The following is a 22,556-nucleotide window of genomic DNA, read 5'->3' as shown; positions in this document are numbered from 1 at the left end:
CTTCCATTTCCTCTTCTGATACTTAGGGCTTGTCTATACTTATGGCTAGATCTGCACTGTTGCGACTGATTCAGCGGTGTCGATTTAGTGGGTCTGGTGAAGACCATCTAAAGCAATGGCAGAGCATTCTCCCATCGACTCCTGCACTCCAGCTCCCCATGAAGAATAAAGTGAGTTGGCGAGAGAGTGTCTCCTGTCGAAACAACGCGTTGACCTAAGTTACGTAAACTTCAGTTACATTACCGTAACATAGGTTGACTTACAGCTATAGTAAAAAGAAAAGGAGTACTTGTGGCACCTTAGAGACTAACAAATTTATTTGAGCATAAGCTTCGTGAGCTACTGAAGTGAGCTGTAGCTCACGAAAGCTTATGCTCAAATAAATTGGTTAGTCTCTAAGGTGCCACAAGTACTCCTTTTCTTTTTGCGAATACAGACTAACACGGCTGCTACTCTGAAACCTTTCAGCTATAGTGTAGACCAGCCCCCAGAAATTAAAGAACACCTGTATGGCCACTTCAGATGAGTGTCTTAAGCAGCATCTTACATATGGCTTGGAGCAAACTTTATTTAGAGAATTGCATAACTGACTAGACATTATTTTCAAGCAGTGAAATGAATTTTTATCTGAAGACACATTTTTAAAGCAGAGCAATTTAAAACTTGCACAAATATGCAGTGGTATTCCTTCCAGTTTACGATTCCTTCAGTTTTTAAAACTTTTAAATATAATTTTCAGAAATGTCATTTAGCCTGTGGCTTTCCTGTTGGTTCCCTGTTTTTCTGCTCCTTCCATAATCTTTCTAACTGTGGTGTGGATAATTCCTGTTTAAAGTTCATGCTTCTAAATAGCTGTAAGTTCTAAAAGCACATCTGTACTGGCTGGTCTGCATAGAGGATAACAACCTACTACTGCTACTAGTTATTCTGTTAGTTTAAGAGGTGGAGGTCTGTTCTCTGAATCTAAAAGTCACAAACCTGCTGATGACCCTTATGGATGTCAATAAGATGTTCCTAGATGAACTTTGTTTTTACAGAATTTTTTTTAAACTTAAATTACATTGGAAAAATACTACATTAAAAGAACATTATTAAAGTTTACAAAGTCAAGCACTCAGAAGTTAGGGAATGCTAGAATTAAGGTTGCCTTTATTTGGCCCACTTATGTGGACACTTTAATTACATAATGACATACTGTTTTTTTTTCCCCACAGTCCCCGGCCTCATTCAGTACATGGTATAGACCTGATTTGGACATAAACCAGGGTTATACAATGAAGGAGACTTCACTGTAGGACCCCTGCTTCATTTGTTGCAAAGGGAGGTGTGTAGGGAGTGAGGCCGGGGATGGCAGGAAGAGAAAGGATGGCCTCATGGTTGAGGCAGCTGAATGCCCCTGCTGAGAACTTGATTCTATCTGTGCCTCTGCTAAATAGTTCCTGCGTGATGCTGGGCAAGTCACTGAAAACAAATTTTTCACAGCTGGCCACTGATACTGTGTTCTTCATTTTCTGGGTGCCCAACTTGAGACCCTACAGATGGATTTGCAGAGGTGCTAAAGTACCCATAGCAGCAGATGAAGTCAATAGCAGCTGTGCTTTGAAAATATAAAGGGCTGTAAAAGTGTTCCGTTCTCTGAAAAATCGGGCCCTAGGCATTTCAAGTTGGACACCCAAAGTTAATGGACACGTTTGACAATTTTGGCCTTAATCTCTCTGTAACTGTTTCGTATCTGTAAAATGAGAATAATGTAGCTCTTTCTGTGTAATATCCACATAAATCAGAACAGAGTATAATGAGAGGAAGTCTAATGATCAACATTCTGAAAGGGTAAATTAAAATAAAGTTTCTATCAAGATGAAACATTTTTTCATATTAAAACATTTATTATTTAAAATATAACTAAATTGCATCGAGAAATATAGAAGAATAAATTCCTTTTAAAAATACAAATGGAGCTTTAAGACCTTCAAAAAAATTACCTTCATAAAGCCAAAGCGTAAGAGTTTATTCTCTTATTTACTTTGTTATGGATTAATAGTTTAAACAGTAAAAGAATATTAGATACCTTACCTTTAATTTTACTGTACTGTTCTGTGCTTTTATTATACCATACAAGATAAACAAGTTCAGGCATAGTTAGTACTAGGGTGACAGACCTCCAAGTAACATGCTGCAGGAAGTGTCACTTTTCCCTCTGAGTCAATACTGAACCAATTATTGAGCATGGAGTTGTGGGACAGTGTGCTATTTGAAGTAGTATATTTCAAGTGAAACATAAAACGAAGGTCTCGATCACTTTTAGGCATTAAAGGGTCCACACAGTTTTCAGGAAAATAAGCAGATGAACCCCAATGTCCTGGCCATATTCCAACTTGAATAATTGTATTCACTCTAACTAAATCATGCCTGAATTTTCAACTAAATACAGTGCTCTTCACGTCCTATGATAAACTGTGGAATAGTGCTTCTGTATACTATTAAACAACCATTTCTGTGTTAGATAAAGTGGTCCTGTACCTGTTACAAAGATGTTGTGAAGCTTAATTGATTCACAATAATAAAGTGCTTTGAGGTGCTCAGATGAAAGATACAGAAATGCAATGTATTATTTGTAGTCCAGACAATATGTCTCTCACTACTAGAATTACAGTAGGTATTTTGTGTGGTAGGGGGAAGGGAGCACAGATAAGATATCTGTGCACAGATAGCTAAAATTAGAAGAAATTAGAAGCAGTTAAAAGTAAAACGCATAAGGATGCAGCTTTACCCTTGCCCTCTAGGTGGCATTCCTTCACTGCTGCATGAGACTTGTTAAAAAGAATTGCTATTCAGATAAGACAATTAACCACAACTGTTTTAAAGGTGATTTCTAAAATGCACTGTTGCTTTTAAATAATTTTGTAATAAGAAAATTCTGTAGCTCCATTCTATGTTGTAATTCTAAACAGCAGAGTAAAAAGACATGGTTAGAGGCAAAAGGGCATCCTTTAAAAATTGGAAGTCAGATCCTACTGAGGATAATAGGAAGCATAAATGCTGGCAAGTCAAATGTAAAAATATAATAAGGAAGGCCAAGAAAGAATTTGGAAGAGCAACTAGCTAAAAACAAAAAACTAACAGCAATTACTTTTAAATATATCAGAAACAGGAAGCCTACCAAACAGTCAGTGAGACTACTGGACAACTGAGGTGCTAAAGGAACACTCTGGGAAGACAGGGCCAATGCAGAGAAGCCAGATAAATTCTTTGCATTGGTCTTCACAGCTGAGGATTTAGGGGAGACCCCCCATACCCAACCCATTGTTTTTTAGGAGGAGGAACTGTCCCAGATTGAGATGTCAGTAGAGGAGGTTTTGGCACACATTAATAAATTATACAGCAGTAAGTCACCAGGAGCAGATGGTATTCAACCAAGAGTTCTGAAGAACTCAAATATGAAACTGCAGAACTACTAACTGTGGTATGGAACTTACTACTTAAATCAGTTTCTGTAGCAGATTGGGGGGAGGGATAGCTCAGTGGTTGACTGGATTTGTGAACTGGGGTTGGAAAATGAAATGGTGATAGGATTAAAGTTTATTATGTCCATTGAATTAGAGCTGGGTGGTGGGAAACGGTTTTCCCATCCCATGAGAATTTTTGAGACTTCAAATATTTTTCCCATCCCAAATCAGGACATAAGGTTAAAATCTCAGTAATAGTCATGAACCAACCCTCTCCTCCCCCCATTTCTGATCCGGTTACTAGAAACATCTCATTTAGATAATTTTGAAACATTTAATGTTGATTTCAATCTTTTTTTTCTTCTTTTTTGTAATTTTTTTTTACTATACATTCACTTATATTTTGAAACCAAAATGTGTTTCTGCCTAAGAAATGAAACTTTTTCATTTAGAAAATGTCCAAACAGGACATTTCAACAACTTGAAAATTTTTTCCAAATATTTTTCAGATTGGGAAATTCTTCAAATTGATCCTTTCCGGCAAAGGGTTTCTCTTTTGTCAAATTGGCATTTGCTGACCAAAAAAGTGTTATCAAAAATATCTGATTAGCTCTATTTAGCATTTCCATTTTATAATGGTAAAAGGCAGGTCTGTTGGAGGTCATGCCTGATGTTGGCAATAATGCTGTCTGTTGTGGCTAAAGTTTACTGTGTGCAGATTCTGAAGACCTATCCAATCCTAGAAATGTCTTCACAAGCAGTTCTGCCACAATCTTTTTAAAATCCCTTTGTTTCTGCCAGCTATTTTAGTTAGTCTTTAAAATACATTTATACACAATTCTTACACAGCTTTAATTCTCTATTGAGGACTGCTTAAACGCATATACGTCCTGATCAGTTCCACACCTCCAAACATCATCTTTCTGACTGTGCTGACCTCAAATTCCTACCAACAAAGTAAACGACTCAATTAGCTTGGATTTTTAAGGTCAGCTATATTGCCATGGCAACTGTATTTCGTATTGTTGATCATGTTATTTATTGTATAGCCGTTTCTGCTGACGCTCCATTGAGGTAATGTGAGTTTCAAGAGCTGTGCAAAGCCTTACTGCACTTCTATAGTATCTTGCAAACTGCATGAATTCAGCATCTTTAAGATGATGATACTGTAGAAATGATTGAAGGATAATATTCATGTTAGAGAGGTATACAAGGTAAATAACTAATTTTCATGGGTTATTAAAAGCCAGAGCAAAGCTGAGGGAGCGTTGATGAATTAAGAGGCTATAAAGCCAATACTACAATTACATTTCAATGCCATGAACTTTATTTTTAAAAATCTTATGGAGTTTGCTGAATCATTTTTGGCACATAACAAAAATAAAGTTCTCCTTCCCTCTCCCCCATGAGAAATTATTTTGGAAATTAAGTGCTTTTGCCTTCTCAGACTTTCCAGTGACATAACTTTGAGGGCAGGGCTTATTATAGACAGAGAATGTAGCAACTTCTGTACAAAGAGGTTATTTTCAGTTTTTATTTTTCCCCACGTCTTTTTCTTCTAACTTCTAACTGAAGTTTCAGAAATATGTTCTCTGACCAGGAATGGCTTTTTTTTTATTTTATTTTTTTATTTTGGGCATAAAACCTTCAACCATTTTTGAGAATAAAGTGGTGGTGATGGGGGAACACACTTTTTCATTGATTTTTTTTTAAAGCATGACTCTTTGTATAGTCCTAGAACATTGTGGTAGATGATAGCAACTTTAAATTTTGCAGGGACGTATTTCCTGTGTCTCAGATGAGCCTTTCACTGATCTGGTGAAAACTGATTATGGTTTGTCAAAGATATAAAAGTTTTGCAATGCAATCTCTTAACATTCTAACAAGATTCTGTTCATTCTGGGAATGCATGCATAGTTTAAGAGAGTAAGTAATACCTGTTTTCTCAGGATTAGTTCTCCTCTAAATCTGACTATTTGAATCTCTAACACTTTGGATGGAAGGCAGGAGACCTTATTTCTCTTGGGATGATGGGCTCCAGGTTTGCATGATACTGAGAGGAAGGAGAATAGAAGGCATATTGCATTGTTTTAGAGTCATGCTCGGGAACTTCTGGAAAGGGAGAGGGAGAACAGACCACTTCTCCCTTTACAGGTAACCTTTGACTGGAAGAAGATAGCATTTTCCTCATCCCTTCCCACCATCTTATCCAAGGGTTTGTCTACACAGATGTTTAGTTCGCGGCAAGCTGGAGTGTGAATCTACCCCGCAATAGCCAGCTGCATACTAACTGTCATGCACTAACAGTTCTTTGGAGTGCTTTGATCTACTCCTGTTTCAAAGCAATGTAGATCAAAGCACACTAAGGAACTGTTTGTGCACGGCAGCAGGATCCACATAGATAGTTAGTGAGCCGCTGGTGAGTATAGATTCATGCTCCAGTTTGCCACAAATTAAATGTTTGGGTAGACAAGCCCTCAGTTATGTTTGTATGAGTTCTGCCTATGAGCTCTCTGGTCTGCTTCATTGCCATGATGAATTTTACTTTATAATGATACAGTGTACCCAGTTTATTGTGAAATTGTCAATCATTAAATAACATCATTTGAGATAACCTAATTTTAATAATCTGCATGACTGTTGGAGACAGACTAGTCCTAATAAACTCTGATACTTGTGAAGGAAGTGCCTTTTGGAAGACCAGGATTGTAAATGACTTATGTGTGTGTGTGTGTATATATATATATCTTTTTACTATATGTTCCATTCTGTGCATCCGATGAAGTGGGCTGTAGCCCACGAAAGCTTATGCTCTAATAAATTTGTTATTCTCTAAGGTGCCACAAGTACTCCTGTTCTTTTTGCAGATACAGACTAACACAGCTGCTACTCTGAAACCTGAAGTTAATGTGTTCACTAAAAGTTTGAGGTCTGACTGTCCCAGATAAGAATAATTCAATTTCAAAAGTTAGAGTTCTGATGAGGAAGATAAATGTTTAATTGTGACTACTTGTTTGAAATACTTGCAATAATATAAATAGCAAACTAGCCAACTCCTTATGGGTACACCTTTATATATTTTAATAGTAAGACGGACAAGTTAGGCCCACCACTGCGAACTGGAAGAGATGTGCAAAGGTTGTATGACAGTGATACAAAAACAGACAGTACCATCAAAAGACCAAATGAGTTGTTGCCCATTAACAAGTAAGTATTGCAAATCAGTGTGGTTTATCTATTTTTCAGATATGTTCCCCAAAAAGGGTTGGAATATTAAAAGCATTTTGTGGCTTTTGAAATATGCAAAGCTTCCTAATGAAGTTGTTACCTGATGACATTGTAACAGACTTACTCTCCCCTTTTTCTGTGTCACTGTGAATGTCTTGATAGACCAAAACCAGTGTCTTGTGGGAAGGAGGAAATTAATATGTAACTTAACACATTATGGCTTGTACAACTTTCATATTGGATATAATGTTTTATGATAGGACAGAAAACACAATATAATGCTTGCAACTGAAAACATTTTCCACTGCCATATCTTACTTCGTTGACTCCAGTTTATTATATATATTTACTCTTATTTCATGTTTACAGTGCTGGTATAAAGCAGCTATATAGCAAGTGTTTAAACATATAGAACAATTTAAAAAAACAACACAACCATAGGCATATCACACAGATAAGTCGTTACAATAAGATAGCTTATTGGTTGCATTTAACTTTCAATAGCTATTAAAAGCCGACACATATACCATTGCTTCAACATGGTAGAGAAATATTCTATATTTCATATATCTTTTGAATAGAAAATAGATGCAGTGTCCTAGATACCCCTTTCAGGTAACTGGGCAAATGCTGATTTTTAAATGGCAGACACTTTATCTGTAATATTTTAAGGTAAATTGCTAAGGAAGAGTTAGTTACAAATGGTGACATGTTGGGAAAATACCCAAGAAATGAATATGACTTATTAAGGGGATGCTTTCAAATAATAAAAACAATTTTCCTACATTAATTGTTCTCAGATGCTGTTTTAATTTTTAAAAATGTAAACTAAAACATTTCCAGAAGACTATTTAGACTGAAATATTCAGACTTGAGTGCCTAAAGTTAGGTACCAATAGGAAAAAAACAGTGGCCTTTTTTCCTGAGATGCACTGCATCTGCATTTTCTATTGGCTTCAGTTGGAGCTGGTAGAGTGCTCAACACCTCTGGAAACCAGGACACTTTTTAAAAAAAATTTATTTAGATGCCTAATATTAAGCATGCAAGTTGAAAAATCAGGTGCTAGTAATTTGCAGAGTGAACATGCTTGCATGAACATGCCTTGTATCAACAAAGAGGCTGTGACCTGGAAGAGAACTACTGGTGTGGAAGGTATGGACTTTTTGGCAGTCCCAGGAGTCCTACCACTGACACAAATTTTTGACCTACACATGTACCCTTGTAGTCATAGGATAATCAACTGTTCTTACTGGAGAGCTTCTTTTGAGAGCTTGGCATCTAGACAAACTGCTACTATAAGAGTTTTTATTGTCCTACTGTGAATATTCCAACCATGTGTAGAAATATCACTGTTGTGATTGTGTTCATTCAGCTACCCAAGTAGATCATGTAATTTAAAGAAACTGTGGTGGAGAAAGTGGGCTCCATCAATTCTAAACTCCTAGCGCACTGGCTATAATCCAGGTTGCCCAACAGTTCCCATTATAAGCCCCCTGTTTTCAGTTACTTATAACTTTTGCCAAAGTTCAACCATTTGGGCTGAAATGTTCCATTAGAGGTGTCTGCCTCAGGCTGCACTTTTTTTGTTTAATTTCAGCAAAAACTGTTCAGCTATTTCAGAGAATGAGGTTAGAGAAAATCACATTTTGCCCTTTTAAAAAATTTTTTGCAACCTTTTCTTAGAAAAACTCCACTGCCTCCATACTTTGGAACAGAGACTGGAAATTTGGCAAGGGGTGGCCTTTGTGATACTGATGTGCTTTTGGACAGCCCTATTAAAAATCTGCCCAAATTTGACCAAGTTAGAAGGTTTTGAAAAAAAATCACAATTTGCACATGCTCCGTGCAGAATTGCTTAAGAGCAAAAATCTCCAAAGATTCCATCCTCACTGACCAACTGACTCCACTTGGATTGGGAGCTGTGGAGTGGAGGGGAGATTAGAACTGGTTGGAAGAGAGGTTGAGACTAGGGGCTGGGTGTAGGGAACTGGTTGAGGTTGAGTAAGGAGGCTTGGAAGGTATGAGAATACTGGTACTAGCTGAACAAGGACACTGGGAGCCACTGAGGGAGACAGCTGGGGACTGGGAGCCAGTTGGCTGGCTTGGGGTGGGTGCGGAGCAACAAGATTGGATGATGTGCTGGGTGGAAAACGGACTGGCTGGACCAGGAGAACAAGGGTGTGGGGGAATTGGGAAAGGGGAGACAAAACTGACAAGGAGCTAGGTTGTGAGGGGAAACCTTGGCCTGGCTGGACAAAGAGAGTGGGTAGACAGGATGAGTGGTCTGGGGAAGGAGACTAGGACTGGGACCATTGGTCGTGAGGAGGAAAGATACAAACTGGATGAGGAGCCAGGAAAGGAGAACTGAGACTGACTAGGCAAGGTGGGGATGGATCTAGGACTGGCTGTGCAAGGAGGCTGAAACTGGGATAAAAAGCCTGAATGGAGAGTGGGAATGGGTGGGCAAAGAAAACAGGACTGGGACAAGGAGCTGGGGGGAGGTAGAAACAGGACTATGAAAGGTTGGAGGGTATAGGACAGAAGAGGATAAACTTGGGGGAAATGGGCAGAATAGTCTACTCATTAGAGCAGAGAGGTCTATGCAGTGGATCTACAGATTCTAACCCTATTGATGAACAATGTGGGTGTCAGTATGATGCCGCCTGATGAAATTTCATTTTCCAGTTTGCTGTTTTAAATTGTGCACAAAAGAATACATTAAAAGACATTATTGCGGTTGCAAAGTCAAGCACTCAAAAGTTAGGAAATGCCAGAATTAAGGTTGCCTTTGTAATTTTAATTTGCCCCCCTTGTGCATATGCATTAGTATGCAGTCTTTAATTATATGATCGAATACTATTTTTTTCCACAGGACCCTGACCTCATTCAGTTCACAGGAAAGACCTGCTATGGGGATGAATCAGGGTTGCATGTTAAAGGAGGCTGTGATCTATAGGATGTTGAGGAAGTAGAAGATGCATACTATTTGTAGTACTAGGGCAAGCTGGTATAGGCCTGCCCAAAACTAAAGGCCTGGGCTACAGCTGATTTCTGCGGACAACGACTGAAAGAAACAGGATTCAGAGTGAGGTCAAAGATTAAAATGAGAGAGCCAGAGGGAACACAAAGCAGAGAACCCCAGACAGCGCCCTCTGTTCCTCAAAGGCGTCCAGAGTAGAAGGTGTGTAGTGAATGAGACAGGGGATAGCAGGATGAGAAAGGAGGGTCTTATCATCGAGACAGTTAAATGTTGCCCTGGAGAACTGGATTGTATCCTTGCCTTTGCCACAGAGTTCCTATGTGATGCTGGGCAAGTCATGTAAGCCAGACTTTTTGCAGGTGATCACTAATTGTGTGTTCATCATTTTCTGACTTCACAACCTGAGTCTTGATTTTAAAAAGTGCTGAGCACTCACTGCTGCAACTTAAGTCCATGAAAACTGTGCTTTGAACAATCAGGTCCTAGGTGTCTCAAATTGGGCACCCAAAATTAGGGGATATTGATTACCTTAACGTCTCTGTGAATCAAGTTCCTTATCTGTAAAATGGGGATAATAATTCCTTGTCATCTCAGAGGTGTGGTGTGGAAATATATTCTTTAGTGTTTATGAAGCATTTGTAACTATAATGATGAGTGCTGTAGAGAAGTCCACGAAGACATTAATAATTCTGTATTCAGAGCAGGATTTGAATAGTGGGCAGTAAATGAGGCCTGTGGTCACACATTGAATGATAAATAGTTGCTCATAAATTCATCACTCGTGCACTGAATGAGGCAGGGATCCTGTAGGAAAAAACAGTATGTGATCATGTAATTAAAGACTGTATAATAATGCACATGCACAAGGAGACTGAATTAAGGTTGCCCAGGCAAACAATTCTGGCATTTCCAAAATTTTGAATGCTTGACTTTGCAACCTTAATAATGTACTTTTAACTAACTTTTTGAGTGTAATTTGCACTTATATTGTGGCTTTTTGATTCCACAGTGCTTTTATAAAGTAATCCTTACAATGCTGTTGGTAAGTAGGTAGGAAAACAGCCCATCCTACAGACAGGAGCACTAAAGGAGAAAGTTTGTGACCAGCCTGCTGTCACAAAGTCAATCTGTGAGCTGGGGCAAATTACTCTTTGGTGTAAGTGGGTGGCATACTTGTGTGCTTAATTATTAGACCACTCCCCTCATTTTGGGTTTTTCACAGCAGTGTTCAGGCCACTGGGTCCAAATTGCAGGGGTCAAGAATCCTGCCTTAATCTGCCCTTGGCTATTACTGATGAAGGTAAATTTTTGAAAAAAATAAATACATTCTTCAACATACTATCCAGTGTGTGGTAAATTTTTGGAACAAGATAACAGAACTTATTTTTAATCACTGGTAGTGAAGTGTGCTTCCGCCTCCCTGTTCCTCTTGATGGTGGCAATGCTACTCGGGGATAACACCCTTCCTATCTGTGCTGAGGAATAGCGCAGCTTGTCAGTGCTCTCATGTTCCTCCACTTCTTCAAAGTGAGCAACTGTCTGGAGATTTGAATAGGACAGAGCAATCCTTTAGCTGGGTATCACCACCCAACTTCCCTTCTTCTGTGTGGGGATTCTTGAGAGAGCTTCTGCCTCTGTGTTGCTGCACTATTGAACTGAGGATTTGACAAGCCATAAAAGATGGGTGCTGCTACCCTGTTGGGTGAAAGTTATTCCCCCATCCCCATGCTTAGGTTGAAGAGGCTGGACCAAGAGGGCATCACTGTCCTTCCTAAGCAGGGGAGTAACAGCCACCTCCAATGGCTGCTGTGGCTAGGTTCAGTATTATGGGAATGAGAAGGCAGTGGCCATGGCTCACCTAAGAATGAATGTGAAGGGGTGCAAGGCATCCATCTGCCTAAAGATTCTTCCACCTCTTAGTTAGGCCACCAGTTAGTTGCTTTTCACTCTTCTAGCAGTCCTAACAGAGCCATAAAATCACTTTTAGCCTGGGAGCAAAGAGGTGGAAATATTCTATACCGTGAGCAATCAATAGAGAGTGCATTTGCTTTATTCTAGTGTGATACAGAATGAAAGATTGGGAGTATGAGTGAAATGCTTCTTCACCATTGGCCAAAAGAGTGCAGTGTTACCATCACTGGTCCAGGTTTTGGCACTCTGTGGTCTTCCGACCTTCCTAATCTTGCTATGGCTCTTCACTCTGTCATTGGTAGGGTTAATGAGGTTCTGCTGTTTTTACAAAGTATTGGCAATGTTGTGCCCGGGTGATTTGTTGAAACTGTTTGTTTAATTCACTGAATATCTACTCTCTTCCAGAGGCACTGTGAAAACTCGAATATCAACCCCTCCAAGTATGGCAAAAAACACGAGCACAGGCGCTCTAGCAAACAAAAGGAAAATCTATAATGCAGAAAGTTACTCAAGCAGGTAGTTTTTAACTTCATAATCTTGTAAGTACAGTAAATAGAAACATTTTAAGGGAGTACTCTCTACAGGAAATGATGGGAAGAGTCGTACACAGACAGTTATGGGAACTTCTTAATTCAATATTCTTTGGTAGATTTAACAATTTTAGTATGCTTTGATTGTAGGTTCGGCATATTTAGTGCTGTAGGTTAGTGTGAAAGTAAAATTTCACCCATCCAAGTGTGTAAGGCTGAGCATTAGGAGTTTCAGTACACTTGTGAAAGGGTTATGAGAGAATGGCTCTCTCAACCTAAATTTAGGTCAATTACTGCTAACTGAAGAAGAGAAAATAGGGAGTTTATAGTTCTAACTCCACATGATCTGAGGGTGATACAGTGGGTGTTATTTTCTGAGGTTCTCAGTGCCATACATTTCCTCTGAAGTTAAGTGGAGTTGTGCATGCTTAGTGCCGCTGAAAACTAGGCAGGAAGTCTGTCTCTAAAAAAAAATACAGTGCTAATATTTCTTTGACTATATACTTTCATTTGTTAAAGATATATTTAGGGTTACTTTCCAACAAAACCTTTGATAGGTCAGTGATAGAATTTCTAGTTAGATTAACTTGTGACTTGAATGTTTCTTCCTGCTTCTAGGATTCTGGTGTTAGTTTCCTTTAGCATCTCTCTTTTTGTTTCAAAGTAGGGAGCACTTTGGAAAGGGTGCACAATATGATATTTCAAGTAGGTAGGCTGATTATCCCTTTTATGGCACAAACTTTAAAGTATACATTTGTCAGTCATTAAAAAATAGTAATTCTTTGTAAAGGATTAGAATGGGTACTTATACCAAGCTGCACTGTATTAAATTATATTATGAACATTTGTTATCTGAATTTTCAGGTCTGATGGTAAAATTGGGTATGATAGTGGAGACTACTCATCCTCAGTCAATGGAGGAAGTACAAAAAGCAGTGATGAAAATTCACCTGTACAGTTATCAAAATTTTGCCATGAATGTGGAACCAGGTACCCGGTGGAATGGGCAAAGTTCTGCTGTGAATGTGGAATTCGAAGAATGGTTGTATGAATGCATTCTTAAAAGCAAAGAAAGCAAGCAAACAAAAAACAAAACAAAAAACAAAAAAACCCAGAGCTTCAGTTGCATATTGCGGCATGGAATGCTGGAGCACTCCTTCCTGTTAGATTTCGTGCTGCAAACATGCTTGAAGTACCATGTTGTAGTAATTTACTGAGTGCAATCCTTTTGGTTACATAGTTATTTATATATAAATATATATACTGTATATAAAAATAACAGGTACCTAAAACTGTGCCGTTCAAGGACACTCTAATCTCTGTTGGAAAATATTTTAAGCTAAGTAGAAATGTGTTTGGTAATTTAGCAGATAGAAATGGATCTTTTTGTGGAACCCTGGTATGTAAAATATTCTAGCTATGAAACATTTGGGCTAAAAAATGCTTCTGAGAAGGAATCAGATATACTTATGGGACACTAACTAAGAAACTGTCTTTTAAGGAAGTATGAAAACTGCATGAGTAGCTCCTATAACTTTCTAATTAAAATTGTTAAAGATTGTCTTTGGTTAAAGAGATTAAAGCATACTATTCCAATGAGCTTCCATGGTTATTTTCTGGGACTGCTTCTAAAATATTTGTTAAAGCAAATGGACTGAAGTCCTGTGTGAAAGTATTGTTCACCTCTGTAAAGAGTAATAGGATTTGAATAAGAACCAATGAAGGTTATTACATATTTACAGCCAGCAGTGTGGGATCAGGCCTTTTTTTAAAAAAAGCCATGTTTTCCATAATGATGTACTTTCCTTTTCACAACTGTGCACACGAGTCTTATCCAACAGCTCCCATCTTTCCTTCCAGAGATGTCTGCAAGTTCCTGCTCCCTTCACTTCCCTCCTCTTTCTCCAGAAGGAAAGACAAAATAATTTACTCCAAAAATTTTTAAAAAAGTTTCTTGGATATGTATTGAGATTTTCCAGTGGATGGCTTTAATAGATGATTATCATAGGTGATGAAAATAATTTGTACATCAATTTTTTAAACAGTCCTTATAATGTGTCTGACATGATAGAGGTCCATATAGTTATATGAAACTGGTACTGTAAGTTTTGATAGAAGTCATCACTTCCCTTATTCTTATCCCGGTGCAATAGGCAAAGCCATATGTTTTATGGAGCAATTATGCTTCATGGGATAGTATGTGAATATTTAATTATTCTGTCTGCAATTACTACGTTTTCTTGGGCTGTGTACTGCAGCCATTGAAGTCAATAGCAAAACTCACATTGACTTCCAGGGGAGCAGGATCAGACACCTTAGCTGTTTAACTTTTGTAAATATGATAACCAAAAGGGCAGTTTAAATAACCAGGCAAAAGCTGAGTTTCTTAGTTTGTGTCTGAATTTAAATGTTTCTGTTATGTGACGTTTGCTTTGAAGTATTTTAAACTATTTTGGTTTCCCAGGGAAAAACAATCCGAAGGAATCTAATTGTGCCTTTCCCAAATTAACTGTGCTGTCTTGTCCAAAATTGTTACTTTTAATTCATTGCTGCCACTAGTATAGCACGTGTATGATTTATATTAAGGTGGTATATTGAAGCTTTTTGACACATATGGTATGACATTGCAATATTTTCAATTGATGTAATCCAAAAGTACTATTCATATTTTTGGAGAATACAGATAATGGGGCCAATTACAAACAAAATGTAGTTGATATCCATTTTGTGGATATCCTTCTCTGATTTTTGTGGATATCTTTAGGGACTTGATGCTGTCATTTTGTGGGCCCTAAACTATTATTGCTATTTTAGGATGACCAAGTTCAGTGGTACAGAATTGTTTTGTAATCTTTCTGAGAAATTAGGTTCTAGGAATTGTCCCTTTACCTGGTGTATTGACATCGTTTCTAATTCTACAATATGGCCACTGAGCTGCCCGTGTTTAGTGTGTAAGAGTGGATAACTATTAAATGTGATGTTGTATAATAGGTAGACTTGATGGACTTTAACTGAATTTGGGTGCTAGAAATCAAGGTGTATAGAATGGCCTTTTGGCAGTTTCATATATACACATGGGAATTACAATTCTGCATCCCTTGTGGACGTAAACCCCAAGGAAAAATCTGCTCCAGAATCACATTAGGGTGTCCATTGTCCTGTGGGCCTTCTACTACAGTGTGAAGTGCCCAAGGGATGTAAGAATGAGCCAAATATGGGTTCAGCCAAGGGACGCTGAAGGTTCATAGGCCCGATATCTGATCTATTTAGTTTCTGTTCTTATATCTGTTGGCAAATTAAATGTTATCCGTTTTAAAAAAAATAAATAAATGGTAGCAGCCCAGCACTCATCATGAGCAAACCTGTAATAACAGCAATATGTGCGTAAAATATAAAGGGAAAGTTTAGTAAGGAAACAGAATAGTTTCAAGCTTACGAGGATTTTATTGTGAATAATGAGAGGAGTGAAGGAATTATCTACAGAATTATGAACGTCTGTGCTTTGAAACCATAAATGCCAGGTTTCCCAATTCAGTGCATACAATATGTGGATTTATATTCACTACTCTTTGAGCTGTTGTGTAATGCAGTGCTTCGAAGTCAGGTTTTAGAAAATTATCCTAGAGTTATGCACCATTTATTTTCTTTTAATTGAAATTTTGTGTGTATTATTCTAAAGTTTAATTCAGCATTACAATTTAGTAAATTTAAACCTAGATTATTGACAAAATGTAACATTTAATAATGTGCACGTTTGAATCTTCTATAATAAAGACATGAAAACACTAACATAAAATTTGATTATCCAGTTTGTTACGGCTTACTGAGGCTATATTCAGTATGTTCAGGTTTGTTTATCAAAATGTTTTTATTATCTAATGTATCTAGTGCTATCTACAGAGGACTGCATTGCACACTGTAACAGCACAGACTGCTGCCTTTTCCATCCAAATGTTTGTTAGCAAACAAAAACGGAACGGTTTTCATAATACTCATTGCAGATGCTGTTTAAATGGAATATGAAACACATAAGGAGCGTAATTAAGTACCATATAAAAAGCAAGAAATAAGCATGTTGATTGAAGGAAGATTAGGGAAGATCTTGAAAGCTCAGTGTACATCTCTCCAAGGATATGTATAAGCATATGTTCTGTGTGAACTCTTCAAAAGGTATTATTCAAAATTAAATTAATAAAGCTAAGCTTATCATTTTTAATTAAAATGGGCAGAACACCAGAGGAGGATTATGAACCCCAAAACTGATGAATAACAACACGCACTAACTGCACATTTTAAAAATCTCTGAATAAGTTGTGTTGGTGTAATTACATGGTTACAGTATTACTTTCGCCTCCAGAACCTTGACAACTTTTACTATCCACCATATATATTGCGCTATAAGTTCTCTTGCAAAGGTTCTCTCATTCTGTAGGAGGGAGTCAGTGGAGGGTTCTTGCATGAAGAGCCAGCTCTGAGATGAAGGTTAATGGTAGGTTCCACAGCTGCCAACTTTCACACGGTAAATAAGCACCCTGACTTTCACAATAAGCCTACAATCAAGCTAATCCCATTTCAGAACAGGGCCAAAATAAGCCAATCCCTAAGAAACCCAATACTCTATGTGACTAGATCCCCCCAGCCTGCAGTCTAGGACTGTGGTGGGCCCGCTGTGCACCTCTGATTCTCTCCCCCCTTTACACCTGCTTGCCCCTGCTTGGCGGGAGCTGATCAAGAAAAAGAAGCAACAAGCTACAACAAGCAACAAGCCAAAAACTAGCCAACAAGCAACTCACAAGCCAATGAAGCCAAAAACAAGCCCAATTTCTGGGGTTTTTTCGCGGGTTTGGCCTGCGAGCCATCTTCCCTGTCCTGAAGGTTTTGAGTGCTGCCTCTTTTTAGGATTTAGACCATCAGCACCTAGAACTAGGGCCATGAAAAACATTTCTGTGCCCCAGAAAGCAGACACTGGACTTAGTGTCTTGCCTTCCCCTCTGCCTCTCCATTCCCCGTTTCCTTTTATGTTATCACTCTCCCCCATTCTATCTCACATTTTTCATTAAAAATTGAACTTTTTGGCAGAGCTTTTTAAAGGGATTTGGACTCCCCATTACATTTCCCTTGGTGGATTTGAAAATCTCAGTCTTTAAGGTTTGTTGCCCAGTAATGAGACCTATCTTGATGTTAGGAGCTCTCCATGGTGCTCTGGCACTGAATCTGCTCCTACAATGCATCTAATTATCAGTCTTTCATTGCACGTGCTACAGCGAGTGAGGGAAACAGAGTGCTGACTGCAAAGTGCACTTCAGCAATAGCCCCAGTGTTAGAACATCATGGAGTGTGTCTGTTACTGAGAGGAAGTGGCTCAGTGTTGTGATGGTGTAGTGGTGGGCAGGGAGGAACAGGTAAAAACTATTTTTTCCTGATGGAGATAGCAGAACAGTATCTCTCTGCTGTAGCTTAAATGCTGTGTGCTGGCATCCCAAATGGCTAGTCTACTGAACATGAAATCAAATAATATTGTCTGAATGCTATAAAAATCCCCTAGAAATGTTAGTTATTAGTCACATTTATTCCTCATACCGTACAGAATCAAATACTCCTGGAAGAAGCTTTCGTTACTGGAAAAACTGTGTTCCTAGAAAAGGGGCTATTTTACTACTTAATTTTATTGTTTTAGCTAAGCAGTGAAACTTAAATGGGAACAAGGTTTTGTGCTTGCAACTGTGTGTCAAACACTGAAAATAAATGTACATGAAATGATGGTTAATGAAATTGAGTGAATTTTATTTGTTTGCCCAAAAAAGAATTACTTGTTTGGGGTGAGTGAGTGAGTAGAATTTTTCAAGGCTTATTTATTATTAATCTGTGGGTATGTATCTTTTAAATTCAAAACATAATGGAGTACAGAGTTCGATAAGCACAGTTGATTTAAAACCAGATTAGCCTGTGGGGTGTTGGTTTCTTTTTAACCCAGTAGTAAGATTAAATCATGGCCTCACTTTATCCAGGTCTTACAAATAATATTTGGTAGGAAATTATTTGCAGTGTTTAGTAAGTTAGCACTCACTCAGCTCCTTGAGACTTTCTTCCTAGATGTACAGTGCACAATATGAGGTTCCAGATGATTTTTTTAAAATTGTTTACACATATTAAGGTGCAAACTTGTTACCATGCTCATGGGCACTAAATAGAACCATTGAATATGTCACAGGCAATTGAAAAATTTAGATTTTCCCTTTACAGATATGAATATTCTTCATTTGATATATACTAATTGAAAAGTATTTTTTCCCATGTAAATAATAGCCCTTGAGACTTAATCAGATGTATTTTGAAGTTTCATTCAGTTCAAAACCACTAATGCAAATGTAGTTATAGAATAACAGCGGTCTATGCACCATTTCTGGCGTGGGCTTTTGGCAGAAGTAGTGTGGGATTTGCGCCTGATCCAGTGCTGAGCACTTAACAGCTGCTCTGGCGTCCAGTGGAATTTGTGTGTGCTTGTCCTTCAAGCACTGTCCCTGTGGGTGTCTCTTATATGCATCTTCATAAGCCAAAGCACCCATTTATTTATTTTTATACCAATGTTTCACCTGTTTTATATAAATGGTTCATTATTGTATCTGGTATTCTTAGAGTTGTCATTACTACATCTGTTATTGTTTATGCCTGGCACTTTAATGCACTGAATACTCTCACATTTGTCACTATCAAGAGTCCTATTTCTATCAGATGGTTTGAGTTTCTTGATCACTTATTTGCTGTGTGAAGTTTGAATTCTCAAGTGTCAATTCCATTTTAATTTGCAAATGTAATTTGTAAATAGCTCACCCTATACAATCTTGCCACTTGTTAACAATAAAGCAGATATGCTGGATAAAACTGTATGTTCTCTTTTATGTTTCTGTATTGTCAAGTGTAAGTTGTCTCAAAAGTAGCCTAGCATTGTTTTGTTTAGTACTGAGTTTGAATCATATAAATAATTTGAATTCCCAAGGTCCACAGGAAATACACTTACACTTGGGCCATGTGTAATGCCTGCTCCTAACATGTGGGCCATCTACTGTCTTCTCATGTGAGTTGAGAGACAGCTGAAACACTGCAAGTAAAACTTTCAAAAGCATGTACATGAATTTTATTGAGAATGAGACTCCGAGGTGTCTCAATCCATTTTGAAAATGGGACTTACGCTTCTAAATCACTAAGAACTTCTGAAAATTGTATCCTGAATTTTAATGAGTATTTGTACAACTCTTGGAAGATGTAAAGTTCTGTCTGACTGAGAAGAGGTATCTTCATATTTATATACCTACTATTGAGTATGATCAGTTTATATAGACCTTTTAGGCTTCTGTTTGGTTTTTTCTGACAATGTAAAGGAGTTGTTTTAATACATAGTCAATCACTGATACCTGTGTTGTAAATGTAAATCTCATCTGTATTCTGACCATTAAGATTATTGAGTCCATCCTTTTCAATTTATATATCTAATCCAGACTATTAGATGTAATCAACTATTGGTATAGCCAAACCCTGATACAGGTTTATTCTTCCAGGCAAGATAAATGCAGCGCTTGGATGTTTGTAATTACAGCTACTGGCAATAAAATGATTAAATGTTGAGTTTCTGTACTAGAAGAACCTGAAGCTATATTTTCCCTGTGTGAGATTCTTTGATGTGAACAGAAGCTGTAATTCATAGGGTTTTTATTGTCCTGTCCAGCTGAATTGAGACATAGTTCCTCTTTTCTCCTTTATTCCCCCCACACTCCCCTAATTTCAAAGCTGCTCCAATTGGCATTTTTTTCTGGCCCCACCACACCCTCCTCAGGTCCTATTTTTGCTGCAGAGAAAAGCAGATACTTCCTCTTCTGTACTCTGAGTGAAACTCATTCCTGTATAGAGGGGCCACAGAGGCCTGTGCACCCTTTAGATCTACTGGAGCCCTATTTTGAGGACATAAATTGTGCATAGGCCATGGATGGGTGCTCTGCATAAGGTGAATTGCATGCTGCCTGAGTGAGTAACTTGCAAAAGATTCTTTTCCCTGGGGAAATGAGTCTTTTAAAAAGTCTCCCCTAGGAATTCTGCATTTTTGGAATTGAGTGCAATGCTTTGGGGTAGGTTTTGCCAAGTGCTCCCCCTTGCCTCCAAACCAGTGAGTTTCAGCAGCTCCTCACCTGCTCTAGTAGCCATTGGTTTACCTGTCTCATGCTTTGTTGCATAAGAGATTGGGGGAACAACAGGGATTTCAGTAAAGTGGATTTAGCACCTGAACATCGGCTTACCCTCCTTCAGGATCACTATCGTGCTTCCATTGTGAACCAGCCCTTAACTTTGCTGATGTGTGGTGGGGACAGCACCAGAGCAGCTTTTGAAGCAACGCTGCCACTGTCCCCTACCACAACTTGTGTCATGCCACAAAGCCTGCAGGACCGTTCAGGTTAAGGGAAGGAAAATACTCTCACTGAGGCCCCACATAGACAATTACTACACTGGCTTCTTTTTGTCCTGAGGACTTCAGAGAGGACCCTCACCTTGAGACCAATTCCCTATCTGACCACTCAGTCCATCACGAGAAGGACCCTAGCCAGATACCCTTTTTGTGCTGCCTATGCTGCTCACCCAACCGTGCTAAATTACTAAAACCCTCTTGTGACAAGACCACTTCTTGTCATGCCTGGGTTTAGTTTAAAAAAAACCACAAACCTGGTCATCCAGAAGAAGCTGCTTCTGTCACCCTTTAACCTTTGTCTCAGAAATAGAAATCTGGAAATTGATTTGCTAAGCGGTCTTTGCAAAATTACCATTTATAGCCCATTTACTGTGAAGCTGTTCATTCTTGGGGGCTAGAGAAAGTTATAAACTGAAAGTAAACAAGTCAAAGAATGCAAGTCATCGTGACAAGCAGCACTGGTGAATAATAAGTGAATAATCTGCACCTGGCAATAAGATACAAACAGGCCTGCCGTTTATTAAGAAGAACTGTCAGCAAACAATTTTATAGTTTCTCAAGTCAGAATTATGATTCCCGCCTGCTTGCAGGGCCCTGTTATGTTAATTTTGATGGAGAAAGTGGGTGCTAACGTGACCCTGCCACTGTACAACACTAAACTGTTAAACTAGGTTTGAGGGTTCCAGCACAGAGACCTCAGCCTGCTTAGTCCCATTGAATATGCTCCATTAAAAATCTTCATAACCTTTGATTAAAGATACAAACAAAGAAGGAAAGACAGTTCAAGCATTGTAAATGTACAGTATGAAGTAAGGCTTTCATTTTAACTTATCACTTTTTTTTTTCTTGAGAGTTTTTTTTAATAAGGGAAACGCCCGTTTGACAATCTTTTAGATGGTATTTAAGATGGTAATATCCTTTTTGAGGAAAAGAGAACAAGTTAATTAAAAGGGGTGGGAGCTGCTGCTGCTGCTGTTAAAGTCCAATCCTGCATCCTTTAAGACTAGACAAGACACACACATACACAAGGGGGGAGAAAAGATAGAAAATGCAGCTTCTGACTTTGGTGCTGATTCTTACTTTCAACCGTGCTGCTGCAGAAACACAGGCACAGTCCAATCAGCCACCCCGAGACCTGGCAAACTTGTATCAGTGTCACAGCATTCCTGTTAGCTGCTTCATTGATCACGGGGCTCACAGCACTTCTGAAAGAAACACTCTTGACCAGCTAAGCCAGGCTCTTATTAAACAGAAGGCAAAAAAGAGATGGATAGGAAAGAGGGGAAATAAAGCAGGGGAAGAAAAAGTACACATGAGGGAGGGAGTACTAGCAGGAACCAAAGTCTGATATCTCAGCTGATGTTTAGGAATTAACCCATGCTGGTGGAGGTGGTGACGTAATCGGTTTTCTTCTCTCTCTCTCTCTGGCACTGGTCTCAGGATCAGGAGGCTGAATGGTGTCATAGTGGCTCCTGGGATCACAGAAGATGGTAAGCGTGACAACCATGATGGAGCAGCTGATTCCTTTTTGTCCTGCTGTCCTCTGGCCTGTTTGATCCCCCTTTTGAAGCCTTTTTTAAGGACCCACAAAAAGAAGCGATAGGTGCAATAACCCATCGCCCCATTATTTTGTCCACCAGTTAAACCTAACTTCTGGCACACCAATTTTGGTCCATTAATTTCCGATTCCATTCTCTTCTTTGGGTGGTATAAGTAGACCTTTTTGTTTGGACCTATTCAATCTTTCTGTCTTTAAATTTGGCTAACTTTTATAAACAAGTTTATGTAACTGGCTGAGTTCGACTTTTGTTACCATGGACAACGTGGAGTACAGGCCTTGCCAAACCTATATTTTGACTGCTACTGAGGATCATGCCAAAGCACTGCACTTGTCCCCTCTCCAGTAGGCTGCTGTTTAGGCCGCTTATACTTTATGATTTCGTATTCCCAGTAGTGGCTAGTTATCCATTTGTGCTTTTTCCAGTTAGTCCCTGGTAGGCTCTCC

The 22,556-nt window shown here is 38.6% G+C and overlaps 1 protein-coding gene and 2 long non-coding RNA genes across 5 annotated transcripts in view; 2 read left to right on the top strand and 1 right to left on the bottom strand.

The window, feature by feature from the left end:
* Positions 1-15,887, top strand: part of ZC2HC1A (zinc finger C2HC-type containing 1A) — a 60,148-nt gene extending 44,261 nt beyond the window's left edge. Inside the window, exons 8-10 of one of the 2 annotated variants that reach the window (XM_037892398.2) lie at positions 6,534-6,653; positions 11,972-12,082; positions 12,961-15,887. In XM_037892398.2, coding sequence (XP_037748326.1) covers positions 6,534-6,653; positions 11,972-12,082; positions 12,961-13,147 — 418 coding nt within the window. In that variant the 3' untranslated portion in view covers positions 13,148-15,887. The remainder of the gene's footprint in view (positions 1-6,533; positions 6,654-11,971; positions 12,083-12,960) is intronic. The other variant, XM_037892399.2, reaches the window with a different exon arrangement.
* On the bottom strand, positions 6,972-22,025 carry LOC119565575. 2 transcript variants are annotated; one of them, XR_006288473.1, is made up of 2 exons: positions 20,806-22,025; positions 6,972-11,615 (listed from the first exon to the last, which is right to left on the bottom strand). It is a non-coding gene; the product is annotated as an uncharacterized LOC119565575 (long non-coding RNA). The 2 variants fall into 2 exon arrangements; XR_005224286.2 differs by having other exon boundaries at positions 6,972-10,459.
* Positions 19,939-22,340, top strand: LOC122464444. The gene is made up of 2 exons (XR_006288474.1): positions 19,939-20,115; positions 21,992-22,340. It is a non-coding gene; the product is annotated as an uncharacterized LOC122464444 (long non-coding RNA).
* The last annotated feature ends 216 nt before the right edge of the window (positions 22,341-22,556 follow it).

The sequence above is a fragment of the Chelonia mydas genome, chromosome 2 (assembly GCF_015237465.2).
Source record: "Chelonia mydas isolate rCheMyd1 chromosome 2, rCheMyd1.pri.v2, whole genome shotgun sequence".
NCBI classification, from domain to species: Eukaryota; Metazoa; Chordata; order Testudines; family Cheloniidae; genus Chelonia; species Chelonia mydas.
Note: the sequence above shows the minus strand (reverse complement) of the source record. Positions and strands in the feature narration are given on the sequence as shown.